General features: G+C 39.5%; 1 protein-coding gene across 1 annotated transcript in view; it reads right to left on the minus strand.

Annotated features, from left to right (window-relative positions):
- Positions 1-27,266, minus strand: part of TPX2 (TPX2 microtubule nucleation factor) — a 64,453-nt gene that overhangs the window by 35,501 nt on the left and 1,686 nt on the right. The window contains 3 exon segments of the mRNA XM_043980799.1: positions 3,737-3,875; positions 9,026-9,136; positions 13,001-13,159. Of these exon segments, the coding sequence (XP_043836734.1) occupies positions 3,737-3,875; positions 9,026-9,136; positions 13,001-13,103 (353 nt within the window). The 5' untranslated portion in view covers positions 13,104-13,159.

A 27,266-nucleotide genomic window follows, 5' to 3' on the forward strand; every position in this document is an offset into this window, starting at 1 on the left:
AGTCATGAAAAAATGCTCTAGATCACTACTGATTAGAAAAATGCAAATTAAAACAACTCTCAAGTACTACCCTCATACCTATCAGATTGATGATATGGAAATGATAAATGTAGATGGGGATGTGGGAAAACTGGAACACTAATGCACTATTGTAGAGTAGTGGACTGTTCTAACCTTCTGGGACAGTAAACTGGACAGGACTATAAAAACTATGCATACCCCTTGATCCACCACTACCAAGTCTGTATCCCAAAGAGATTAAAAAAAACAATGTTGAAACGGTCCTATTTTACAAATATATTTATTTATAGCTACTCTCTTTGTGGTGGCAAAGAACTGGAAATTGAGAGGATGCCCATCCATTGCGGAATGGCTGAATAAGTTGTGGTACAATTGTGATGGAATACTATTTTGTGCTATACGAAATGATGAAATGATGCTCTCAGAAAAATCGGGACTTATGTGAACTGATGCAAAGTGAAGTAAGCAGAACCAGGAGAAGACTGTATACAGTAACAGCAATATTGTATGATGATCAACTGTGAGTGACTTAACTATTCTCAGTAATACAATGATCCAAGATAATTCCAAAGGACTTATGATAAAAAATGCTATCCACCTCCAGAGAAAGAACTGGTGGAATCTGAATGCAGAACAAGCATACGATTTTTTCACTTTTATTTTTGTGAATTCCCCCATCTATGTTTCTTTCACATGACTAATATGGAAATTTTTTTTATGATTGCATGTGTATAACCTATATCAAATTGCTTACCATCTCAACAGGGAAGGGGAGAAAGGGAATTTGGGACTCAAGTTTTTAAAAATCAAATGTTAAAAATTGATTTTCCTTATAATTGGGGGAAAAACAAAATGGTCAAAAAAATGTTTAAAGTTATATTCACATCAGAGAGATCACAGTTCTCTTGGAGTACCAAAATACTTTAAGTCTCCTCTTGGTTTCAGTCTTTGTTACACAACTTGCACATTGCATGACAGAACAGAGGTTTCTTAATGTAACACAGCAGATTAGTGGAATAGTACCATGACACCATGACAACAAATGGCCTGAAGGCTATAAAGACAAATATGTCCACTGAAGCTCAGGTGAATTAGAGTGAGGAAATAATCTGAGATAAGATTTTCAGGACGAGCCAATGTGTCAGTCTGTCTTGTTTGACTGTATTTCTCTCTCAAAAAGGAGGGTTCTACTGGGAGGTGGGGAAGGGTTTATAAAGGAAATGACAATGATATTTTTAAAATCATCAATTACATACATTTTATTTTTTGTTGTTGTTGTTTTTGTTTTTTTTGCAGGCAATTGGGGTTAAGTGACTTGCCCAGGGTCACACAGCTAGTAAGTGTCAAGTGTCTGAGGCCGGATTTGAACTCCGGTACTCCTGAATTCGGGGCCAGTGCTTTAACCACTGCACCACCTAGCTGCCCCCAATTACATACATTTTAAAAGAGGAATAATACAATGAAGTAAAATAATCGGCAAGAAACGTTTCTTGGGATAAGACTAAAAAAGACACAGGAAGAATGAATGAATGAAACGAAGAGGAGTTCTATTCAGCATGGAAGTCAAAGGAGAAGCTTCAGGAAGGCCCCTTGCAGAGTTGGGAAATCTATGCACACCCAAAGTGTCCTCGGACGTCTCAACTCAACATGTCCAAAACCAAACCCATTATCCTTCCCTCTAAAACTTCCATCCTCCTAACTTTCCCCTCACTGGCCAGGGCAATGCCATCTCCCAGTCCCTCAGGCTCGAAACCTAGGAGTTGTCCTGACTTCTCACTATCTCTCAGCCCCCCCAGATCCCACCTGTTGCCAACTTCTGTCGATTTCCCCTTTGCAACATCTCTTGAGTACACCCCCTTCCCCACACTCGCCTCTCCTCTGCACTCCTGCTCTGGCTCCAGGTGCTTCCCCTGGCTGTCCCAGCTGCCTGGAATGTTTCCCCTTCTCGTCTCTGCCTCGTGGATTCCCTTGAATTCCTTGGCTTCCTTCAAGTCCAAGTTAAAATCTCCTGTTCCATGCCCTCTTAATTCTAGTGCCTCTGTTCATTATTTTCTATTCATCCTGCACACAGCTGGTTTATATATTTGTTTGCTTGTTGTCTCCCGTTAGATTGTGAGCTCTTTGAGGGCAGATAATGTCTTTTGCCACTTTTTGTATACCCAGCACTTAATTAATAAGCATTTACACTGTACTGACTAGTCAAAAGTTAAAATCTACATTCATAGTAAAAGCTTAAGTTAGATACAAACTAACCTCTCCTATGGCTAAAAGGAAAAAAACCTCATTCTTTATGGCAGCTAGCAGGGTTTTAGTTATTATTTAGCCTATCATTTGAAACCTGTTTGTATGTGTCATCCTTCCTGCTCCTTTCCTGAAGGATGATCAGGATATGGCTAGAAAAAGGGAACACCTTGATGGTAACCACGTGATAGGTCTCTAAGAGAGAGCTAAAGACAGCAACAGAACTGCTCCTTGCCTAACTGAGCCTCTTTCTGTCAGGTCTGAGTCTCAGCCTACCCAAGACAACAAACCAAAAATGAAAACCGGCAGCTGTGGTAGAGAGAGAACTGGCTTAAGAGTTAGAGGACCCAATTTGGCCTCTGAAGCTTTCTATTTGCATAGATGAGGGCAAACCATTTAGTCCCTATAAGCCTCAGTTTCTTGATGTGCAAAATGAGGTGGTTAGACTAAACAGCTTCTGAGGAGTCCTCCAGTTATAGGTATATGACATCATAATTCTAGAAAGCCCCATGAACCATGTCTAACAAAGAACCATCAGACTGCTATGGTGTACTCCAGTCTGCATGGCGTCTTCTGATTCAATTTGAAAGAGGGTAAGACTGAGACTCTTCCCAAATGTGATTTTTCTGAGCTAGTAAATGTTGTGTTTAAGCAATAGCAGTCAAAGTGTCTCCTGCCCAGAGCCCAGTATCATTAATCTGTCAATTCTTCTACCTAGCTATGCTATAAAAAATAAAATACTCTGCTTTCTTTGTTTCCTTGAGATTATTTTAAAATACATTGGGGCATGTTAGGATGGTACCAACTTACACGACTCAATAAGCAGGCCCTTGGACCTGTAATTGCAGAGGGATTTTATTACCAGGCAGGAAACAAGACAACAAAATTCAATTCGAATGTAGACACGCAATTACAATATACTCTGTTAAGACATAAAGAATCTTTAAGTGCAGCTTAATTCTTGCAGCAAAAGCTACTATTTCAGTGCATCATTCAGCTAAACAAGCATTTAATTAATTGTTTCTCAGATGTTTTAGGTCCTGTGCTGGCTGCTAAGGATATGCCCAAAGATGACAAGGTGACACAGTTCTTGCCTTCCAGGACCAAATAACAATGGAAAGAGGATCATCACCTACAAATAAACAGGATACAAAGTAGAGTCGAGGCATCATATTTGAGAAGGGAAAAGGCATTTTCAGGGGTTGGGAGAAGCACATCCTTAAAGGAGTCTTCATGGACAAGCCAGATGAGCTGAACCTTGAAGGACAAGAAGGACTTTAGAGAAAGATGGAGAAGGGAGTGGTGGGGAGAATTCATTCCAAGCACAAAGGGAGAGAGACAGGAGCCAGCACCAGGAGAAGAGGACAGAGGCATGATTCTGTCCTAGGGAGCACAATCCCGAGGTGTTTGGGGGTCAGTTTAAGCTCGGTCTTGACCACTAAAGCCATTCTTGGCTCCCAAGCACTAGTGTTACCTTTGCGATTGGCTTGGAACAAGGGATCCAAAAACAGGGGCATTTTTGGATGTAGTTTCCTGGAAGCCCGGTGACTCGCAAGCACTGGATGGAGCACATTCCTCTGCTGGATTCTCTGTTTCCACATAAGTATTGCCAACTACAGTGATAAATGGAAAAACAAAGAGTCACATATATATATATATCTGTATGTATTGCCCACAGAGGCCTAAGGCAAAAGAAAAGTAAAAGTGCTCTAGATCAGGGACTCTTCTTTTTTGTGTATGGACCCTTGGACCCCTCCCTTTGGTGTTCTGGTGAGGCCAACTGGCCCTCTCTCATAAAAGAAGTCTTTGAAATGCAAATATTTAAATATATTTGAGTTGCAAAAGGAAACCAATCATATTCAAATGCAGTTATCAAAATATTAAAGTAACAAAATCACAGACACCATGGAATAGACCCCAAAACAGAGCAAAGGACTACTCAGTGGGGGAAAATGCTCACAATAACATTCAATATTTGCAATAAAAAAATAGCAATTGATATTTATGTAGCATTGCTGTTTTACAAAGTACCTTACATGCATTAATTCATCAGATGCCTCAAAATAAGCCTTTCTGGTAGGTAATGTAAGTATTATTATCCCCATTTTACAGATGAAGAAAGTGCACCACAGAAAAGTTCAATGACCTGACGTGGTCGTGAGTCTTAATTTTCTTTTTTTTTTGTAGGGCAATAAGGGTTAAGTGACTTGCCCAGGGTCACACAGGGTCAGACACAGTGTCAAGTGTCTGAGGCCAAATTTGAACTCAGGTCCTCCTGAATCCAGGGCCCGTGCTTTATCCACTTCGCCACCTAGCTGCCCCCAAGGCTTTACTTTCTGATTCCAAATCCAACAGACTTTCCAGTACACCAGTTTCCTTTCCTTATAGATCAAAGAGCACCAAGGGGAGGTTCTGGTTTGTTTCCGGATTTCATTTTTAAAAACCTGAACTCATTTCTCTGTAGTCAGGAAATGAGGACTTCCACCAAGTGGTCATGTCTAGATACTGCGAAGGCTTACTATCCCGCCTTCTTAAATGATGCATAGCTTACATAATATAAACTTCTCAAGGGTTTTGAGGTATGTAGGACTCTTTGTCCCTACACTAAATTATCCCATATTGCTGTTTTTAAAGTTTTGTAAGCTTTTCACTGTTTTCCCCTTCTTCCTTCCTAACCATTAAATTGTCAATTCTCATTTCTTTTAGCTAATCTCCTTTGATATGCTCCTCCCACCTCTAATTTACTACAGGGTGAAAAAGCAGATAATGAGTCATGCTAGAATTGTTCAAAAATAAGAGGTGAAAGGCTGGAAGTGAAGGCCTGGGAGCTTCTACTATGAAAAACAAATATGAGCTTTTAATGTGTAGACTCCACTCTCAAGTATTTTAGTTGCTCAGAAATCTTTCCACACGTTCTCATTTTCTTGATAGTTGAGATTGCTAAATAAGTAACCTCTAGATGAGGAAAGTATTACTACACTGCACTTGGGGATGGAGTTTCTCTAAATTACTGCTACTCATTTCAGACTTTTTTTATTGTTCTGTGTGGATTTTTTTTTTTTTAGTGAGGCAATTGGGGTTAAGTGACTTGCCCAAGGTCACACAGCTAGTAAGTGTTAAGTGTCTGAAGCCGGATTTGAACTCAGGTACTCTTGATTCCAGGGCCAGTGCTCTATCCACTGCACCACCTAGCTTCCCCAGATTTTTTTTTTAAGTTAAAAAATAGAGAAAGAGAAACTGGGCAAATATTACGTGTCTTTAATCAAAGGAAACAAATAAGCATACAATCCTTAAATTGTTAAACAAAAATTTGCTGAGGGCCTACTATAGCCAAAGTACTATAATGGGAGTTACAGAAAACTGTTTTTAAAAGAATAGAAATTGACAAAAAAGGAAAATAATAAATGTTGGAGAAGCTGTGGGAAAATTGGAACACTAATGCATTGTTGGTGGAGCTGTGAACTGATCCAACCATTCTGGAGAGCAATTTGGAATTATGCCCAAAGGGTGATAAAGCTGTCCATACCTTTTGACCCAGCAATACCACTTTTGGGTCTTTTTCCCAAAGAGATCATGGAAAGGGAAAAGGGACCCACATGTACAAAAATATTTATAGCTGTTCTTTACGTGGTGGCAAGGAATTGGAAGTTGAGGGGGTGCCCATCAATTGGGGAATGGCTGGACAAGTTGTGGTATATGAATACAATGGAATACTATTGTGCTGTAAGAAATGATGAGCAGGAGGAGTTCAGAGAAACCTGGAGGGTCTTGCGTGGGCTGATGATGAGTGAGATGAGCAGAACCAGAAGAACATTGTACACAGTATCATCAACATTGAGTGTTGATCTACTGTGATGGACTATATTCTTCTCACCAAGGCAATGGTACAGAAGAGTTCCAGGGAACTCATGATAGAAGAGGATCTCCAAATCCAAGAAAAAAAAAAAAAGAACTGTGGAGTATAGATGCTGAATGAACCATACTATTTCTTTTGTTTTGGGTGCTGTTGTTTTTTTCTATTTTGAGGTTTTTCATCATTGCTCTGATTTTTTCTCTTATAACATGACTAATGCAGAAATAGGATTAATGTTATTATGTGTGTGTATATATATATATAACCTATATCAGATTACCTGCTGTCTAGGGGAGGGGGGAGGGAGGGGAGGGAGGGAGAAAAATCTGAAATTGGAAAGCTTGTATAAACAAAAGTTGAGAACTATCTTTACGTGTAATGGGAAAAAAAATAAAATACTTTATTAATCAAAAAAATAAAATAAAATGTGGCTGAAAATGGAAAAAAAAGCTGATTGTTAACTTTTCAGTGTGAGCATTTACACTTTGGAAATTGGCACACTATAAATTAGGGCTTGATTTATTATATTGTTGATTGTCTAGACTTATAGAGTGATGAAAATTTTAATTCAGATAAAAAAAGAATAGAAATTAGTCTATCTTGTAGCTTACAGTCTGATGGGCAGAGAAGACACAAATAATATACATAAAAATGTAGAATACACACTTATAGATGTAAAAATAATGTAAATTAAACTCTTCTCTTTATATACATCTTACCATCTACTAGAGTAAATTATAAACCCCTTGAAGGTAAGGATCAAGTCTTATTTATCTGTGTTGCTCCTCCACTTCCAAGTAGAACACGCTAATCAGAAGCCTATACCTAACACTTGTTGGATGGATGCTACTGCCTATCTTCATAAATTAATTATTTGCAAGTCAGTCCAGCAGCTCAGGCCATGTAGGGAAGACAGGCTCATTAGAAGGACAGTCATTTGTGTGATACTACAGTTCTAGTTAATGACGTGATTGGGGTCAGTTTCAGATTTACACTTAAAGAGGCTCTTGATGTTGAAATAAACAACAAGGATTTATGACCTCTTAAAGGATGCTTATGTTGTGACCAAATGGACAAGATTCTGAGTGTGTATTTGGTAACTGCAATTTAGACAACTGGTCATCTTTTGAAACTAGATACATGACTCAGACAAAGTAAGCATGCACAGTGGGTGTTTTATAGTTTTATAATAAGGTTTAACCTGAGTTAAACTTAGGGCTGGACAGATGACCAAACAGGAAAATAATCAAACAACATAATACAGGCACACCTTATGTAATAGTATGCCAACAAATGACATTTTGCTAGCATGTCATTAATCCTTTAGAACCAAATTCTACTATAATGTCATCCAACCTGAGATGCAAGAAAAGACGTATGCTTTCACCACATAATTTTTTCCTCATTTCAATTAACCATTTCAATCGTGAGACCAGAAAAGAGGCTGAGACTCTAGAAGTATGCCATCTGGAGATTCCTTCTACCTAGAGGATCAAGTTGGCCTTCCCATCGTAGTGATACTTATCCAGTGCACAGTGATCACCTCTAGTACTCTAGGCCTGTCAGAGGTAATGTCCCTGAATACCAACTAATTAGAGTCATAGTGTTTATTCTGTGAGTGCAAAAATGTTGTTCCACTGTCCCTTTTAACACTTCGCCTAATGTCCTGCTCTTAACAAACCAAATAATGACGTGAGCAGGGTGACATTCCGTGTTCAAAACCTGAACATGAATAAACTTTCAGCCAGCATTACTACAGGAGACACTTCAGGTAAATGGATGACAATCATAAACATTCTGGAGCACTCCAATTTCCCTCCAACGCTGCTCTATTCATATAGCTGGGTATGGTGGCAGAAGTTAACACATGGGAATGCTACAGCTAAGAGATCTTTTGAGTGTGGGTATTCAGAGCTGTAGGAGACTGTGCTGATTCACACTAAGTCCAACATTAACACAGGGAGGCCCCTAGGTTGTCTGAAGAGGGCAAACCAGCCCAGGTAGCAAACAGCAGGTTAAAAACTCCTATGCTGATCAGTAATGGAACTGAACTGCTAAACTTCCAGCTTAGGCAAGATATATAGGTCAAATCTTTAAAAATTTCAGTTTCTGAAAAACCTGGGAAGACTTATATGAAGTGAAGTAAACAGAACCAGAACAATTTATTGTAACAACAATGTTAGAAAGATAATCAGGGGCAGCTAGGTGGCGCAGTGGATAAAGCACCGACCCTGGATTCAGAAGTACCTGAGTTCAAATCTGGCCTCAGATACTTGACACTTACTAGCTGTGTGACCCTGGGCAAGTCACTTAACCCCCACTGCCCTGCAAAGAAAACCCAAAACAAAAAAAAAAGAAAGATAATCAACTTTGAAAGATGTAGTAACTGTGATCAACACAATGACCAGACACCATTCCAGAGGACTCATGATGAAACATGCTACACACCTCCAGACTGACAGCTGATAGAGTGCAGACTGAAGCAAGGTGTTTTTTTTTCCTCTCTTTCTTAGCCTTTTTTTCTTCCTTTTGGAAAATGACTAATGCTGAAATTTGTTTTGCATGATTATACTTATTTGTAATGAGTTTTTTCTTGCCTTCTCATGGGTGGAGGGAAGGAGAGAGGAAAGGGAGGGAATTTGGAACTAAAAATAAAATAACACTGAACTAAAAAATAAAATGAAATTTTAAAACAAAATGGATATAGAATTTTCATGGGTCTCATATCTATTATGTTGTGAACAGGTATGTATTTTACCATTTCAGAAAAGAAGAAACTAAGACACAGAGCCCTCAGTTTATTCCCCAGATCACTTAAGTTGGCAACAGAGCTAAGATTCTTGAACTCACAGTAATCCATGTTACCATTTCATCTTTCTCTATGACGTATTTTCTTTCTAGGCCACTTACCTGATCTCAGAGGCATGACAACTGCTTGCTTTCTCAAAGGTGTCTTCCTATAGGAGGGCCCTTGTGCTTCATCATCTTCAGGGGGCTTATTCTCCAAATTGGCCCTCTCCTCTGTAGAAAAGTAAGATCACTTTGATCACCTGGACAACTACACACAATTATGTTGCACTTTAAAGTTTACAAAACCATTTATTCTCAGCAAACGTATGAGACAGATCTATTAGCATCACCTATTCCCATTTTATAGATAAATTAAGGCTCTGACAAGTTAGGTGATTTGTCCAGGCTCACACGGTGGAATATGTGGTATATCTTAAGCCACTGTTGGAACAAACAGGTAAGAAAGTACAAGTCAGTGCCATGCCATACATGCATGTTCACCTAGAAGGACGCACCCAAAACTCTTACCAGTTTACAATCAAAAAAGAAAACAAGAATCTTGTGGACTGTAGGAACTACAAACTCAAATTTGATCCCACAGAAAGAGGGTGAAGAAGGATTGCTTAGGATCAAATTTCTACTGAAGATATTGAAGATACTTCACAAAATGCTAGTGAAAGTAAGGATTCAGCACTGTGAACCAATGGTTGTTTTACAGGCCTGACCTAGTCTTTTTTTGGGGGGGAGGGGGAGGGATTGGGGGTCAATCAGGGTTAAGTGATTTGCAAAGGGTCACACAGCTAGTAAGTATCTGAGGTCAGATTTGAACTTAGGTCTTCCTGACTCCAGAGCCTAGCTTATTACCTCTACCTACCTACCTTTTATATAAGGATAGCATGAAATTTTCAAATGCTTTCCTAAAATATCAATAAAACAGAATTTGCAACAGTCTCCTATCTACCCACCAAATAATTCTGCCCCAGAATGGTGGGGGAAATAGTCTAGCATGACTTGTTTTAGATGAAACTATGTTGACTCTTTGTAATCACTGCTTCCTTTTCTAGATGTCCACTAATCATCTCTTTAATCTAGAATTTCCCCAGCAATCTAAATTAAGCTCACTGGCCAGCAATTTGCAGCTTCCTTCTCTTCCTTTTATTTTAAAAATTAGGACACCCAAGGGGCAGCTAGGTGGCGCAGTGGGTAGAGCACTGGCCCTGGAGTCAGGAGTACCTGAGTTCAAATCTGGCCTCAGACACTTAACACTTACTAGCTGTGTGACCCTGGGCAAGTCACTTAACCCCAATTGCCTCACTAAAAAAAAAAAAAATTAAGACACCCAATCCTGTGGTACTACTCCTGTCCTTCATAATCGATCAAAGATCACTTACTCATAGTGCCTCAGTAATACTGTCAGTCCTTTCAATGCCCTAGAACATAGTGCATCTCATCCTGGTGATTTAAACTCAAAGGTAGTTTCATGTGCTCTCTTATCTCTTTAAAGGTATACTGGGTAGCAATTCCCTAATAGCCATATTTCTGTCCTTCCTAGGAAAGAGATCATTTTACTTAAGAGGAAAAACAAGAAAGGAAAAAAAAAAAAGAGTCCAGTAGCAAGCTCTGTGCTCTGTTATCAATTAGCATTACAACCCTACAAAGCCACAGTCCTACTGCTTCTTCTTTGACCTTCTTCCCCCTCTTCAGTGCAATACCCCATCATCCTCTGCTTTATTTACCTCCTTCAGCTCATTCTGAACTCCAGCTTACCGCATCACTGTTGCAGGACCATGTGACACTTCTGTATTCGTGGCACTTGCTGCCTTTGCTTCCATTCTCTGTCCATAGCCCTCAATCGTCTAAACTACTTGACCCTATGTACCCATGTGGGTATTTTTAGAAAACTACCCTTTACCTCTTCTCTTTGTGTCTTCAGAATTCTGGCTTCCCCTATAGAACATTAGTCCGTGAGATCACAGAATCACCTATCTTTTCTCTAACATCTATGAAATGTGCTCTCCTAAAAACGGAATGTGTACACCCTTTCTTCCCCTCTAGCACAAATTCTAAAATTCTAAAAAATCGTGAAAAATGGATGAAAACCCCAACAATGTTTGTTTGGTTTTTTCTGGTGACAATCAGGTTCAGAATAGAAATTCTCCTCCTTTATATCCACTGCTTTTTGAAGGACAAAACTATGATCAAGTCAAGAGATCACTAGCTGCTCTGTTTTTGAAGAGGAAGATAACTTTGGAAAAAGTCAACAAAATAACTGACACCACCACAACATAATAATAATATCTGAATGCCAAGAAGCTAGGTGGCACAGGGGATAAAGCACTGGGCCTAGAGTCAAGAAGATCCGAGTTCAAATACAAACTCAGACACTTACTAGCTGTGCAAACTTGGGCGAGTCACAGTAACCTGTCTGCCTCAGTTTGCTCAACTCTAAAATGGAGATAATAATAGCACCTACCCCCCAGGGTTGTTGTGAAGATCAAAGGAGAAAACATCTGTAAGTGCTTAGTGCAGTGCCTGACACATAGTAAGCACTATATAAATGTTTATTCTCTTCCCTGGCTTTTGGTCTACTTTACAAGTTCCTTATCTGTTTGCTATTTTCTGTCCAGGTGGTCTGTGGTGTACTCTAACTTGATTCAGCCTGCCAATGACCTTCCTTAACATGTGAAGCCCAGAGCTGGGCCTAATGTTGCAGACATGGCAGGGGACAGAGGGCCTATAACCTCCCTCTTTCAGCTCATGTGGACTAAGATCATGCTGGTTTTTCAAGCACTTTCGTGAGGACTTTATGACACTAGATCTTGCTCCAGGTCACACTGATTGCTGTCTAGCCAGAGTCCTTGCATTCTGTGTTTCAATATCCAAACCTCTGTTTACTTTAAACAAAAGCATGATGTGACCATTGCGGTTATTCTTCCAAGCATCTAGCCTGACACAAAGACAAAGCAGGGTACCAATAAAATGAGATCTTTATTCAGATAATAATAACTTATTTTAAGAGTTGATTTCACATTTGACACTTTCAATAGGGTCCCAAATAAATATAAGGAGAATACTATTCTGTCTTCAAGACTCTTTCCTCTCCAATCTATCCTCCACGTGGTTGCCAAAATAAAACTCTTAAAAAACACCAGTCCTACCATATCACTAACCTGCTCAATAAAATCCAATGGCTCCCAATTCCTTCTATGATCAACTACAAACACTTTTGGTTGGACTTTAAAGCCCTTCATGGGGCAGCTAGGTGGCACAGTGGATAGAGCACCGGCCCTGGAGTCAGGAGGACCTGAGTTCACATCCAGCCTCAGACACTTAACACTTACTAGCTGTGTGACCCTAGGCAAGTCACTTAACGCCAATTGCCTCACTTAAAAAAAAAAAAACAAAACCTTCATAATCTCACTGCAACCTGCCTCCAGTTTTATCATGTAGCACTCCTCCTCGTGCACTCGGTTTGGCCAAAGCAGGCCTTTTGTTGCTCCTCACACAATGCTACATCTTCCATCTCCCACACCTGGAATGCACTCCCTCCTCACCTTGCCCTCTCAAAATTCCTCATTTCCTTTAAACACAGCTTTCTTCCTGACCCCTCCAACTACTAGTACTTTCTCCCCACCCTGCCCCCCAAATTGCCATATATTTATATACATGTTGTTTCAACTAATAGAATGTAAGCTCCTTGGCACAGTTGTCTTCTTATCCCCAGGACTTATTATGGTAACAAGTATTGCCCTAAAGCCAATTTAACCCATCTTCTTGAGCTACCATATTTTTTAGACACAAGGGACCCAGGGTAAGCAGGAGGCCCTACTATGTTACAACTTGGTTTTCCCATGTTTCCATGAATATGAATTCCTCAATGATAAAAAATATTTCATTACATTCATATACCAGTTTTCTTAGCTTTTCCTAATTGATGGGCACCCACTTCACAATACACATAGAAAATACACAGGCAATAAATAATCCTTCCTTATAAACAAAAGGGGGTACAACTTGGAAGAATATCTAATATGAGCAGAAAGATGCCAAGTGGCACAGACAGTCTCGAAGCTGATAAAGAAAGCAGATACCTACCAAACCAGGAGTCCACATTATACATGTCTTCATTATTCAAAGATGTGAAATTGATGAAGGCTGTTGGAGCATCAAAGGAATAAGACGCTTTGCTCTGGGACATTGTTGCAGCCACTTCTTTATTCAGAACGAAGTCCCTCTAGCTGGTGCAGTCACTGTCTGGGGAAGAAACAGGCTGTGAGTGGGACTGTGGGGTAATCTAAGGCAGGATGCTCAGAATGTACTCAATGAAATGTGATGGAAAAGGTTGCTTGAGAAAATTATGATGATGCTAGCAATATTTTTCCAATTTACATTTTAAATAATATGCTCATATCAAAAATCCTTAATCCATTCAGCAACTTTTTGGTACAAAATAGAATTGATTTCTTCCATATTACCTTCAAACTTCCCAAAACTTTCTGTTTAGCAGGTATATTACACAACTCCATGCTGAGAATTTGGGGGATTTGTCAACAAATTACCAAAGTAAAAAACATTATGCAATCAAATTAGTTTTGGGAAACAATGACCTAAGATGATGTTTCCTGACCTTTTGGGGATTTCAGCACCTGGAGACATGGTGTGGTCTTGCTGTCAACAAATTCCTTTCAATATATCAAAAATGTACTAAGTGAAAGGCATTTTGATAGAATTTTGTTTTAAATTAAAAATTAAGTAAGCTGTGAACTCAAATATTAGTCTGCTAGGATACAAAATTAACCAAGAAGTAAATTTAAAGTAAGCAGAAACAGGAGAGAGCACTAAACAACTTGGGTGGAGGGGGAGGAGAGGGAGAAGTTAGTGGAGATTTCCCCGAAGTTGTAGCAGGCAAGCTGAACCGTGAAGAAAGAGGAGGATTCTGGGGCAGAGAAATGAGGAACAGTTTGTGTGAAGGCATGAAAACAAGGAACAGCTACAAGCCCAGTTTGTCTATAAAGCAGAATGCACAAAGCGGAGGAAATACGAAATCAATCTAGTGAAGGAGGTTGCAAGCCTCCTGTGTGTCAGGTCAGGCTGAAGAGTTTATATCTTCTGCTAGGGGCCATAAGGCGTTCACTGAAGACTTTAGGACAGCTTATTGGCATGGTTTGACCCAGCCTAATGAAGATTACATAGGCAGCTGTGAGAAAGGTAGCTTGGAATGGGGGAAAAACTGAAGTAAGGAGACTATTACAATATTGAAATGCAATGAAGACCTCAAGTATGATGATGGAGAACTGGCTGATTTGAGGCATCACAGAGGTAGAATCCAGACTTGGGAAGTTTGGGATATGGGAGTGGGGAAGGAAGAACCAAGATAACACCAAGATTATGAACTTGGGTGACAGAGACAATGGATGTGCACTAAAGAGAAAGGGGTAGTTTTGGAGATCATAAGTTTAGAGGTGAAAGGGATGGTGAAACTCATCTAATCCAATTCCCTTACTTTTACACACACGGAAACTCAGGCCAAAAAAGGTCAAGTGAATTGTCCAGCATCATACAAGGAGCCCTAAGTATGAGCGTAAGGGCTCAAGATCATCTCAACACCAAATCTAGCCTCTTCCCACTACACCATGCTTCCTGAAAGGCAAGTTCCATCAGCAAACCTGATGGGACATCAAAGCGATGTCCAGCAGGAAGCCGTGGCTAAAGGACTGGAGTTCAAGAGAGAGGTTGAGGGGAAACGTGTGTGGAAGTGATTGCCAAACAGGGCATAACTGTAACCCCTGGGGGCTCACAAAGTTACCAAGGTAGGAGTGAGAGAGATGAGAGGGTATCTAGGGCAGAGCAGCAAAGGACACTAATGTTCAAAAAGACTGGAGGTAAGTGGTGATCCAGCAAAGGAAAGAGTAAGAGAAGAGAGAGAAGGTAGGCAAGGCCAAGAGTAGGTAATATCACAAACCCTGAGGGAAATGAGAGTATTTAGGAGAAAACAAGCATGAATAATTCTTTTTAGGAGTTTAGTTGTGAGAGGGAGAAAAAAATATAAGGCCACAGCATCATTGATCTAGAGCCAGAAAGGACCACAGAGGCCACCTTGACCACTCCCCAAATCACACAGAGAGATAAAGTGATTTGCCCCAAGTCACACAGAGTGTCATAGATGGGATTTAAACCTAAGTGCCCTTTGTACTGTACCTAGCGGCCTCCCAAAGATAGCTGGAGAGGATGGACAGACCAAGTGAAGGAAGGGTGAGGGAGTCTGGTTGGGTTGGGAGGCAGAAGGAAGGAAAAATGGAAAGAAAGAGAGAAAAGTTGAGAAGGAATGAGAGAGTGAAGTAGAAGGAGGGGCAGGATAGGCAAAGAGATAGAGACAGGAGTGAAAGACAGGAGCAAAGAAAGATAATGAAAAGAGAAGTGGAGGAAGAAGGCGCAAGGCAGAGAATCAGAAAGGTTAAGTAAGGGCTTGTTTGTGGTGACACAACTAATGTCAAAGGTAGGATTTTAACACAGAGCTCCTAATCTACATATAATGCTTTTTCTGCTTTACATTAAGGTCTCTGTACAGACTAAACTCTGAAAGAGTTAGAGAAAGGAAAGCCCCAAAAGAGTTCCTATCCTTTCTTTTTATCTTTCTAACTGGAAGCCTGATAGATAAACTGGAGTCTCTATTCCTGGTTAAACTACTAGTGGCTTCTTTCCTCTCTCCATTTTCATTCCAAGCACCTCTGCAAAGGAAGCCATTCAGCAGGATATGATTGGCTCTCAAACTATTCCTCAGTGATGGTGATTAAAATGCCCCTGGGACAATCTTGGAGGAAGATCATGCCCAGCGATTTTATAAGGTCCTCTACTTGGGTAAACCAAACATTAGTGGGCATGGGAAAAATCTAAAGTTCCCATGATCCAATGCCTACCCCAGGTCACTGGGCATGCTTCCCAGGCTGCAATGCAATGGAAAAGACCAAAGGGGAAAAAGGGAAGGAGGTAAGAGGAAAGAATTTAACCCATCAACCTCTCACAGCATTTTGAAAACAGCAACAACTAGATTATGATTCTGAAAACAAGGTAAGAGCTGTACAAAGATAAGAATATTTAATAGTAACATCTAAAATTTATACAATACCTTAAGGCTTGTAAAACACCTTCTATGCTATCTTTTTGTTTTGTTTTGTTTTGTTTTAAACCTTTTAAGAGCTACAAAACCAGATAGAGATTTTTGGATCTTCCTAAACACACTTCTTCATGGGCCAGCAGATCCAAGATTCCTGCTAAATCAAAACACTACCTCATAATGCAAACTTATTTGTTCTAACATAATTTAAGTTTAGTACCTGGGCATTTAAAGGAAAGATGTCCATAAACTATTTTCATCACTGAAATCCTGTTTTAGATATCTCACTGTTTAAAGCAACCTCCTAGAGAGCAAATGCATTTCTCTCCTTAGATTTTTATGTATAAGGTTTTCCTAAAACCAAACACCAGGCTTATAGTCAGGTCATAAATTCCCAGAAAGACATTTGCTTCTGGGGGAAAAAAGAAAGAGCTCACAGAGAAAGAAGTGCTTAATCTACATTTAGGTAAATTTTAAAATTGAATCTTAATATGATGGTGGAACTGTGAATCGGGCCAATCGTTTTGGATAACAAGCATGCAATAAAAGTAACTAAATTGTCAACACTCTTGGACCCAGAATTCCATGACAGAACATACTTTCTAAGGAAGTTAAAGACAAAATCAAAGTTCTAACATATACCAAAATATTTGTAGTAGGCTTTTTGTGATAATAATTGTTGCCCTGAAGCCAACTTAACCTGTCTTCTTGAGCTACCATGTTTTCTAGTCACATGGGACCCAGGGTAAGCAGGAGGCCCTGCCATGTCACACAACTTGGTTTTCCCATGTTTCCATGAATATGAATTCTTCAATGATAAAAGATATTTCATTAAATTCATATACCAGTTTTCTCAGCTATTCCTAATTGATGGGCACCACTTCATGATACACATAGCAAACCCTTTTCTTCCCTCTGCTTCCACAAAAATTTAACCTGACCCTCTTCAATTAAAACAATTGCCTTGCTTAGCTGAGATATCAGAAATATGATCGGTAGTGCTAGGAGGGCCTAAAAGAATCCCCTCAATTTTACAGGTAAGGAAACTGAGGTCAAGTGACTCATTCAAGCACAGAAATGAAACCAAAACTTTTACCAAGGTAAGCACCTTGGGCAAATTCAGGTCATAGAAACTTTTTAAAGCCCACAGGAGCTAAGTGGGAAATGGAATAAGCCAAGGCCAAAACCAACTGTTAACAGAGCTGCAGGCATGGTGGGAATTGGATGCTTTCCTCTACCCTTCAATCAGGATTGAGTTTCTGTCAACACTCCTCACTTTAAAAAAAAGGCACATGCGTCATCACATTCCCCTAAACAAGCCAAGCTGCCAAGTAAGAGATTCAGCATCACGTTTCAAAATTAGCTGATTCTGATGCAAAACGCCAGAGCTTTAATGTGGCCAAATTAGGAACCCCTTCATTGGAAGGAAGCTATTTATGACAGCTACCTTGTAAGAAACCAAGAGAAAACATCCTCTCTAATAACACACTAACATTTTACCTCAAGGAACCTATTACCCTCAGAAAGCTGTATACTCAGCACTGAAACACTCAGCACTTATACAAAGATAAGTTTAAAAATTGTCCCTGCTTCCATCAAGCTTACAATCTAGTAGAGGACATGACATACAAAAGACTACAATTCAAAACTGAGCAGAAATGAGAGGGACAGATGCTAGGTAGGCCCACAGACAGAAAGAACAAAGAACACATCATGGAAGTGATAACATCTGAGTTGAGTTTTATGAAATGGGTCGAAGGGGCAGCTAGGTGGTGCAGTGGATAAAGCACCGGCCCTGGATTCAGGAGTACCTGAGTTCAAATCTGGCCTCAGACACTTGACACTTACTAGCCGTGTGACCTTGGGCAAGTCACTTAACCCCCACTGCCCCACAAAAAAAAATTAAAAAGAAAAAGAAATGGATCAATTTTTCAAGAGGCTGGGGCCAAAGGAGAGGAGAATGCTAAAAGCAAAGACAAGTTGCTAGGCTTTGAGGATCAAAAGATGAACAATGACACAATCTTTGCCTGCAAGGAATTTATAATATGGGGTGGGGACATCAGATAAAACATCAATATTTCATGAGAATGCAAATATGAATATAAAAACATAAAAAAGATTGATAGAGATGTGAAGTGGCAGGAATCACTTCTGGCAGAGTGACCAGGATAAAACTCCAAAGAAGCTTCATGAAGGAAGTGATCTAGGTCCTAAAGAAAAAGAAGGACTTCAACAGGAAGAGACAGGCTAGCATTCTGGTGGTCTAGGTATAGTGGTCAACAAATGCAGAGCCAAACGAGAGCTAAAGGAGACTGAGGAATGGTGAATAAGCCAATTGGCTGTAATGTGGAATGAGTGAAGTAAATAGACTAGTGATGGAGATGGAAGGTTGGAAAGGAATGCTACAGATTATGTAGGGCCTTGAATGCCAAGCTAAATTGTTCAAATTTTATTTATCAGGCAACTGGAAGCCTTTAAACAGGGAAGTAACATGATCAGAACTGTGCACTACAATTACTTTGGCAGGAGTGTGAAAGGTTTGAAGCAGTGAAACACAGAAAATGTCAGTAGTTTAGTCAGTAAACTATTACTTACAACAATGCAGGTGAGAAGCAATGAGGACTTCTCTTCACTCTCTTTAGTCCCAAACATTAATAAATGGAAAGACAACTGAGTCCCAACAAGCTTTCCAAGCAAAAATCCAATTATGTTTATTTTACTTGTCTACTCTTTTTATTAATGCAGAAGAAAAGACTTTGGGATTTTAGAGAGACGCTTTTTTTTTAGTAATAAACATTTTTATAGTTTTAGGTTCCAATTTTTTTTGGGGGGGGGCAGGGCAATGAGGGTTAAGTGACTTGCCCAGGGTCACACAGCTTAAAAGTGTCAAGTGTCTGAGGACAGATTTGAACTCAGGTCCTCCTGAATCCATGGCCAATGCTTTATCCACTGTGCCACCTACCTGCCCCTTGGGTTCCAATTTTTATGCCTCCTTCCCTCCCTCCCCTCTCCCCTCCCTAAGGAGGTAAGCAATCAGACATAGGTTATACAGGTACGATTATGTAAAAAATTACCACATTAGTCATTTTGTATGAGAAAACTTGAATAAAAGAAAAAAATGAAAGTGAAAAATAGCATGCTTCAGTCTGCGTTTCATCAATATCAGTTCTTTTGTTGGAGGTAGATAGTATGCTTTATCATCAGTCCTTTGGGATTGTCTTGGATCCTTGTATTGTTGAGAACAGTTAAGTCATTCACAGTTCTTCATTAAATATTGCTATCACTGTGCACAATGTTCTCCTGGTTCTGCTCTTTTCACTATACATCAGTTCACACAAATCTTCCCAGGTCTTTCTGAAATCATCCTGCTTGTCATTTTTTACGGCACAATAATATAGAAAGGCTTTTTCAATAAGGACTGAAACAAAAGGGCTTTGGTGCTTGATACTGTTTACTGGTAAATTCTACTAAACCTAGACTAAAGAGAAAAGAACACTAGACTACAAGTCAGGAAACTGGGTTCTAGTCCTAGCTCTGCCACTAATTAGCTGTGTGACCTCGGGCAAGGAAGTTCTCTCCTCTGGGTCTCATTCAGAAGAAGAGATGGGAAGATATCGAAGGTTCCTTGTGGCTCTAATATTCCCCACTTGGCCAAGCGTTCCTGCTAATCAAGGTTTGAATGTAACTGCAAAGAATTCATTTCCTGGATGGAATGATAGCTGTTCAGAACTACTAAGAACCTTAGACACCATCTCGTCCATTTGACATAGAAGGCAGCCGAGACCTGAAGAGAAATAACTTACCCAAGTGGAAAAGCTGAGATTAGAATAAGTTTCCTGATCTCCAGAAACTTTCCATTCCAGATCCGGGCTTTCTACAGAAGTATCTGCTTGTCTATCTGTCAGTCTGGTTTTACTTAGAGCCATACATCAACCAGGTGTGAAAGCAGAAACGCTTTCCTATGCTTTGAAAGCTTACAAGATTCAACACCAACTACCATGGAGAATACAAATGATTTAAAGTGAATGCGAGTCACAAAAATACCTCAAAAGGCACAATGTAGTATAAAGAGCCCTAAACAGAAGAATCATACTCTGAGTTCTGCCACTAACTTGGGCAAGGCCATTTTCCCTCCCAGAACCTCAGTTTCCTCATCTGTCAAATAAAACAATTAGACTAGATGTGTCTAAGGTTGAGGCTCCAAATAAATGGTTTTATATGCCTCCACAATCACCTCAAATCTTTTCTTTCAGGAGATATTCTAGAAATAACTTTAGGGTGGCACTTCTGTCGATAAAATGCAAGAAATAACAAAAAATTGTTTTAAAAAATGCAAGAAATAAGACAAAATGCTCCAAAAACAAGTATCAAAACACCAGAATCATCATTCTTGTCCACAGTACTCAAGAAATGACATCTGTTTTTATCTTGATGTTCAATTGTCAGCAGTATGAGGGTGTGAATGTAGGCTACCTAAAGGAACCCAGCACTCCCCCCCCCCCATGCCTGGTGTAGAAGGCACAGAGGAGCTTAGTAAACACCTGTTCACTTGAAAGTACCTAACATTCATCATTCTCCTGACCAAGAACCTGTAACAGGCCCCCTTTTACATCAAGTGCAGGCTCTCTGGGCCTCCACCAATTAGATTACAGCCTCATTACTTAGCCTTCATCCTCCCCAAGAAGCAGCCTTCTTTAGTGACAAATCTACGTTCTCAATATTTCCTGTAACAAGGATGGGAATAGACAGTCCCACCTGCTTACATTTTGCTTATGGCTTCACTTCCGTTATTCCTCCTACCCAAAACGTGACCCTCCCTGAAGAGCATCCATTCTTCAAAGCCCAGTTCAAGTCCCACAGCTCCTCCTTCAGCCTTCTTGAGTATCCCAGCCTGTAATGAGCACATAAGTAGGCTGGTAGAGTGGAAAGAGAAATGGGTTTGGAGGCAGATGATATGAGTTCAAAGCCCAGTTCTAAGACTTAGTCCTTTTGTGACCTTGGGCAAATGACTAAACCTCTCCGGGTCTATTTCTTCATCTTTGAAATGAGGGGATTGGTCTAGATGACCTAGCTGTACTAAAGCCCTGGACCAGCTCTAAATCCATGATCACCAGCCAATGAGATCACATTCCATTCCATGAACTTCTATTGTGCTTATGATCTGGCAACACACAGTTTAAAACTTAATAGTCCTCTCTCTGTCAGACTTTAAGTTTCATGACGATAACATGTCTTCTTCATACGTCTTTAGATATGGCACCTAGAATGCCTAGCACAGTACTTTGCCCACAACATGCTCAAATATTTGTTGAAAATCTGGTCCCTGATTAGAACTGTATATTTATAATTCTGTTCCTTTTGCTGCTACCTATTACCACAATTCCTGCAACTTTATGAGTAATGAGCACCTATAAGTGTTTAAAGCCCGTGGCAAAAAAGAAAACATTAGTGAGTTGTAAAGTTCATGGGTTTCCAACAAACTTTAAGCTTCTGCATGGGCTTCAGTGGATTGATGGGAAAAGAAGAACCAGAAAAATAAGTATTTTTAAGAAAGAATTACAGAGGGGCAGCTAGGTGCACAGTGGATAGAGCACAGGTCCTGGAGTCAGGAGGAGCTGAGTTCAAATCCAGCCTCAGACACTTGACACTTACTAGCTGTGTGACCCTGGGCAAGTCACTTAACCCTCATTGCCTTACCCCCCCAAAAAAAAGAATTGCAGAAGTTGCAACATAATCCCCCAATTTCCACGTATCCCTGATATCAGCCACTAACAGCCTCCTGTCTCTCTTCACTCTCCATCTAAAAATAGACTAGACTTGACAAGTTCCATAAATCAAATGGTACAGGTTGTGGAAGGAAGGTAGTTGCAAGGATAGTACATTCTAAGCAGTGTTGAGACAGTGGTCAAGTAGCTGCAATCCTCTAAGAAAAACAAACAGACTTATATGCTCCCTAGCCTCCATCCAGCTTGTCAAATTATGCTGGCCTCAGTTCCATGAGGGAAGATTGTAAATTAAATGCCATGATGCAGTAGGCAAAACGGGGAGTCAAAACTTTAGACATTGACTTGCTTTCAAAAGATTACTTTCTTCTGTGTTTTGAAACTGAAATAATAAAGTACCCCAGCAAATAAGGGGCTTTAAGATAAGATTCTCAACTAACTTTGCCATTTAAAATCTTAAAAGAAAATAAATCATGTAAATCATGAAATGGTTCAAGTTTTGTGAGTAGCAGGTGAAGATCATTTCTTGGGGGTAAGTCAAAGTTAGCAAAATAATCTAGGAAAAGAAATTAGATAGCAAGTACCAATAACCGTGCCACGGGCAGTCCTATTAGTGCCATTTCCCGAGGGACACCCCTGCCTCCCTTCACAAGGGAGGAGAGATCTAGTTACAGCACCACAAGTTAAATGGAGTCAAGTTATTTTCATCATGCCCAGGGAGAAAACACCTACATATTTTTTTCTTGTACATAAGGGATTAGCAGGAGCCAGTAAATGGCAACATAATCCAGCGTGCAGTCTTAACTGTTAATCAAAGTCACAGAGTAAGTCTGAAGGAAGTTTAATGGACTTTGTGTTTCCACATTTAAGTTTGCTAACTTCTTCGTTGTTGAAACCAGATCTGTTTACAGAAACAGATCTAAGAAGCTTCCAAAATTGGGTCAATTTTAAATCCAATGACAATCCCCCAGCGTCCAAACACCCAGAAGTCAGCACAGGACACAAGAACACTTGTTTTAATCCATCACTGTCAAGAAACATGAAGTAAACACAATATTCCCAATATTTCTTTCACTCCACCCCTTCTAAGCTACATTATATGTTATCCTTAAAAAGTAAGAAGTTTCCTCTTAAGGAGAAAACAAGTGGGTGTGAAACCAAGATGGCGGAGGAAAGGTAGTAACCTGTTGGAGCTCCCCACTCAATCACTCCAAAAAACCTCCAAATAATGCCATAAAGAGAAAACAAATTCTGAGATCCTAATTTCCCTTGGGGGGACAGACCATTACCTCCAGAATTCTATGAATAACAGTCCACTTTTAGTCAAGCCTTGGGTCCTGAATAGAAATTGATGATACTGGTACTCAGAGTAACAAATTTTCTGGTTTCAGGACTCACTAGAAATGAAGAAAAGTACCAAGTTGATATTGAATGAACAACTGCTTAGGGTGAGCTTTAATAATCTATGAGAATAAACTCTTCAAGAGACTTAAGAGGCAAAACAAAAATACCAAAAGAAATCTCAAAATAACATTAAATTCAATTGAACTAACATTCCATTCATAAGAACTTATTTAGTATGTGTGTGTGTTTTTAAATAACCATGCCATCCCCCAACTCCAAGAAAACTAAAGATTAGATATAACAGAAAGGATCAGGAAGACAAGGACAACTAAGTCTACCACTAACACTTTCCTTTTCTGAATCTCAAATTGTCTCATCTATATAAAAAAGGACCTGGACTAAATAAGATGAGAAAACTGACGGTAATTCAGACTTTTATGAGGTCCCTGACAGCTCTATAGTCTGATTGTATGATTATGCACCTGCTATTTTCCTTCAAAAATTAGTTCATTTTGCTTAAATTAGTAGCATTGCCTTAAAAAAAAAAAGTGTTAAAAAAAATTTTTTTTTTAAAGTGTTTATCAACCTTTTCCAATTTACTCTAACACGAGCTAGCTGGGACACCTAGTCTGGGTAGGCAGTGTATTCTCCCTGAGCCCTCTGGGTAAGCAGTGCATTCTCCCTGAACCCTCTTCCCAAATCCACTGGTTCAGCTGTCTGTCCAAACACATTATAGGTAGTAATATCAACTATTTTCTTACCTCTCTTCATATAAAAGTTAGCAACAAACTTTGAGATTATCAAATTAACTTATTTTCCCCTTATCCCTCTTTTCTGTGCATTTCACTCTAGGAACAGACCCTAGTCTCCAGCTTACCTGTCAGTCTGCGGGTCCACTTGCCCACAGGCTGAGACTGAAAGCCCAGTGTAACTTTCCCACCTCTCCCAAATTATCTGAAAGACTGGAATGCAACCTTCTGCCAACAGCCGTCCTAGAAGAAACAAGTAGGACTTGGCATGGGTATAAGTTCTTCTAGTCTTAAGGTAACCAGATGGGGTAAAAGAGGTAGGGAGAGAAGGAACAGATAGCAAACAGGAGGCAAAAACCCAGAGTGGATGGTTGGACAAAAATCCTAGAGAGGGTTTAAGAAACAGTGACAATCTAATGAGTTAATATTTCATTCTGTGAAAAAAATGTTGCTAGCATTATTACAGCAATAGCTTTGCACTTTTGCAATCTCTAAATGGTGAAAATGGAAAGAACAGGCTTTTTTAGCAGCCTGGTATATCAAGAAAAAAAAAATCAATGTTCTTGGAATCAGGACATCTGGTGCTTACTAGTTACATAATCCTGGCAAGTCCCCTAACTTCCCTGACTCTATGATCTCCAGCAATAAAGTAAAGATAATACTCACACCTCCCTTTGGGAGCTGTTTTAAATACTAGTACTCTGTATACCTTAATGCACTAAAGAAATGTTAGTGGATTACCATACTCTCAAAGAGATCCACCTCTTATGTAGAGACACTTCTGAATGAGGGAAGCCAAGGGAGATGATGCAGAAGGAAAAGCTGTAAGAAGGTCAGTACCCAAGTCCCTGGCAAGACTGCCAAGATGAATGAATGAAAACCATCGTTAAGCTCTTACAACCTGCCAAGTACAAGGATACAAATATAAAGAGAGCCTGTCCCAGCCCCTAAGAAGCTAGTTCTAATAATGTAGAAAGACAATGGGAGAGCAGTGGCTGGGAAAGGAGTCACAAAGAAGAGAAGAACAAAAAAGCAGTCCATTAACACATCAACACACCCTTCACCCTTTCCAAGTTTGTTATTGGTTATGGCGATTTGCTGACAATTCTCGGGGGAAGAGAAGGGAAACCCTAGGTGAAGGAAGATGAGGTCCTAATGTGTGTTTCACCATCTGCTCCCAGAACTTTCACTGGCTTTTCAATTATTCAAAGTTCAAATTCCTTTTAGTAGTTTTTTCATTCACATTGCTGGATATTATTACATTATACATTGCATATTTTATTTCATTGTGTATATTTTTATTTCGTTCTATTTATTTTACTCTGCATCAATTCATACAGATCTTTTCATGTTTCTCTCAATTTATAATTCCTTAGTGCAGAGTAATACTCTATGGATCCCCTTTACAAGATGATATGTATTCCCTGGTGACAAGTCACCTTCTTTAACTTGGATTATCACAGATTCTTGTTTCATTAATGGAGTGAACTCTTTCATATTAATGAATTAACACCTACCCATATCTGAGATCCTGGGTAGAAATCAATGGTGCTAGAGGTATCTCCCTCAGCTCTGGCCAATACAGAAATTTTCAAGAACTGTGTTCATTTCAAAAAGGAATTAACTACTTGTTCCAAAAAAAGACAACAAAGAATTTCTATTGGAAGTCTCCCTTTTTAATGAGGTGAGAAGTCAATTTCATGAAGGTTGAACTGATGAATCTAAGGCTGGATCTATAGTGAAGGAAAGCTACTCTGTTCTTAATCCAAATTAATTCAAACAGAAGTTTAAGACAACTTTCCAAAATGGCTGGATATAATCAAGTGGTTATTTCAATCATAATGAGGACAAAGTCTAAACACTAGTCCATTGGACAGTAGTTAAGAGAGAGTCCCAGGGCATAAAGTATGCTTATTCCCCTCATTTTTTCTCTCTCTTCTATCTAACCCTTCTTAACCCCTTATCCCACAGAAAAGAGGGATAAGGGGAATCCTTCTTCTTAACCCTTTTTTTTTATCATGAGCGCCTTTAGCAGCCTAGTGAGGCGTCTATGGACCCTTTCTCAGAAAAATGCTTTTAAATGAATAAAACTAAATTACGTAAGATTACAAAGGAAACCAATTATATTGAAATATAGTTATCAAAAAAAAAGTTCCATCCTCTCTATGAAAGCATTCTGAAAGTTACTCTATCCCTCAATGATGAGAAGTCAGATAGTTCAATCCATACCTGAAGCATCAAATATCTCTATAGCTCTCAAAAAAGTGTTCTTCTGGCTCAGCTTGAAGACCACTATTGACAGAGAATTCACTACTTCCTCTTAAGTTCTCTAGGCAGCTCTCTCCTAGTTAGTACTAGGCCCTATAGCATGTACCATACAATACAGCACTAAATGATAAACTACTTTATAATAAGATGCTTCTATAATCACATTCATTGGATGTTCCTTCCAACAACACAGATCCTAAACCATTCATGCCAGCCTATATTATGTGGTTCTTATCTATGTTCTCCCATTAGACTGAGATACGCATAGGCCGGAGACTTTGCTTGCTTTTTCTTCATATCAAAAAGGATACCAGTTGAACAATTGGGCTGTCCAACTGTCCTTAATATGATCAGCTCATATTTTTTTCTGTCCTACATTTTCCTGATGACTTCCTTTATTCCTATGACTCCTGCTCTTCTTCATCATTGATGACTTTTATAAACCTGCTCACACTCACCATGCATGCCTCCATTACTTTCTGGATGATATTTTCAACACATAAGAGACTGCACTACTTGTCTCACAGCTATACAAAATCTTTATGAGACTCCATACACACAGATCATCCTCACTGAAGGCTTTTAGTAGGAAATGGGCAGACTTTGGTTATATAGCACAATAGACCACATCTTTACCATCATGAACAGTCTTTAGGATGTAGAGAATACAAGACGTCATTCAAAGTGCTTACTGTCTGTTGATCGTAAAAAAAAAAAAAATTGAACCCGAGAACAAAGCAGCCAGCACCTTAAAGTTTCTTTCCCAACAAGATGTCTCCCATCTATACATCAAAATCATTCAAGGTTCCTTGAAAGACATAAAAGAAACTAACTTATTCTGGTCTCAAAATGTTTTGTATACCCCTAAATAGAAAGGAAGCTCCTTTGGAGCAGCCGTCATATTTCATGTTTCTATAGTCCCAGAGTATCTAGAACATAGGAGGCCCAGCCTACAATGATGAATAAGAAAAATGCAATGGGTACACTTCAAGAGAAGGAAAGTCCATTCCTTCCAGAATAGGTATTTGAATATTATCACCTAAACAAAAGAAGCATCCTAGGAAAAGCACTGGGGAATGGAGGTCTATTCTCATCCTCTGAATAACCAGGAACTGGGAAAGCAGTAACAAGCTGTGCAAGGGAAGAAGATGTAACATCAATAT

The sequence above is a fragment of the Dromiciops gliroides genome, chromosome 2 (genome assembly GCF_019393635.1).
Source record: "Dromiciops gliroides isolate mDroGli1 chromosome 2, mDroGli1.pri, whole genome shotgun sequence".
Taxonomy (NCBI): Eukaryota; Metazoa; Chordata; class Mammalia; order Microbiotheria; family Microbiotheriidae; genus Dromiciops; species Dromiciops gliroides.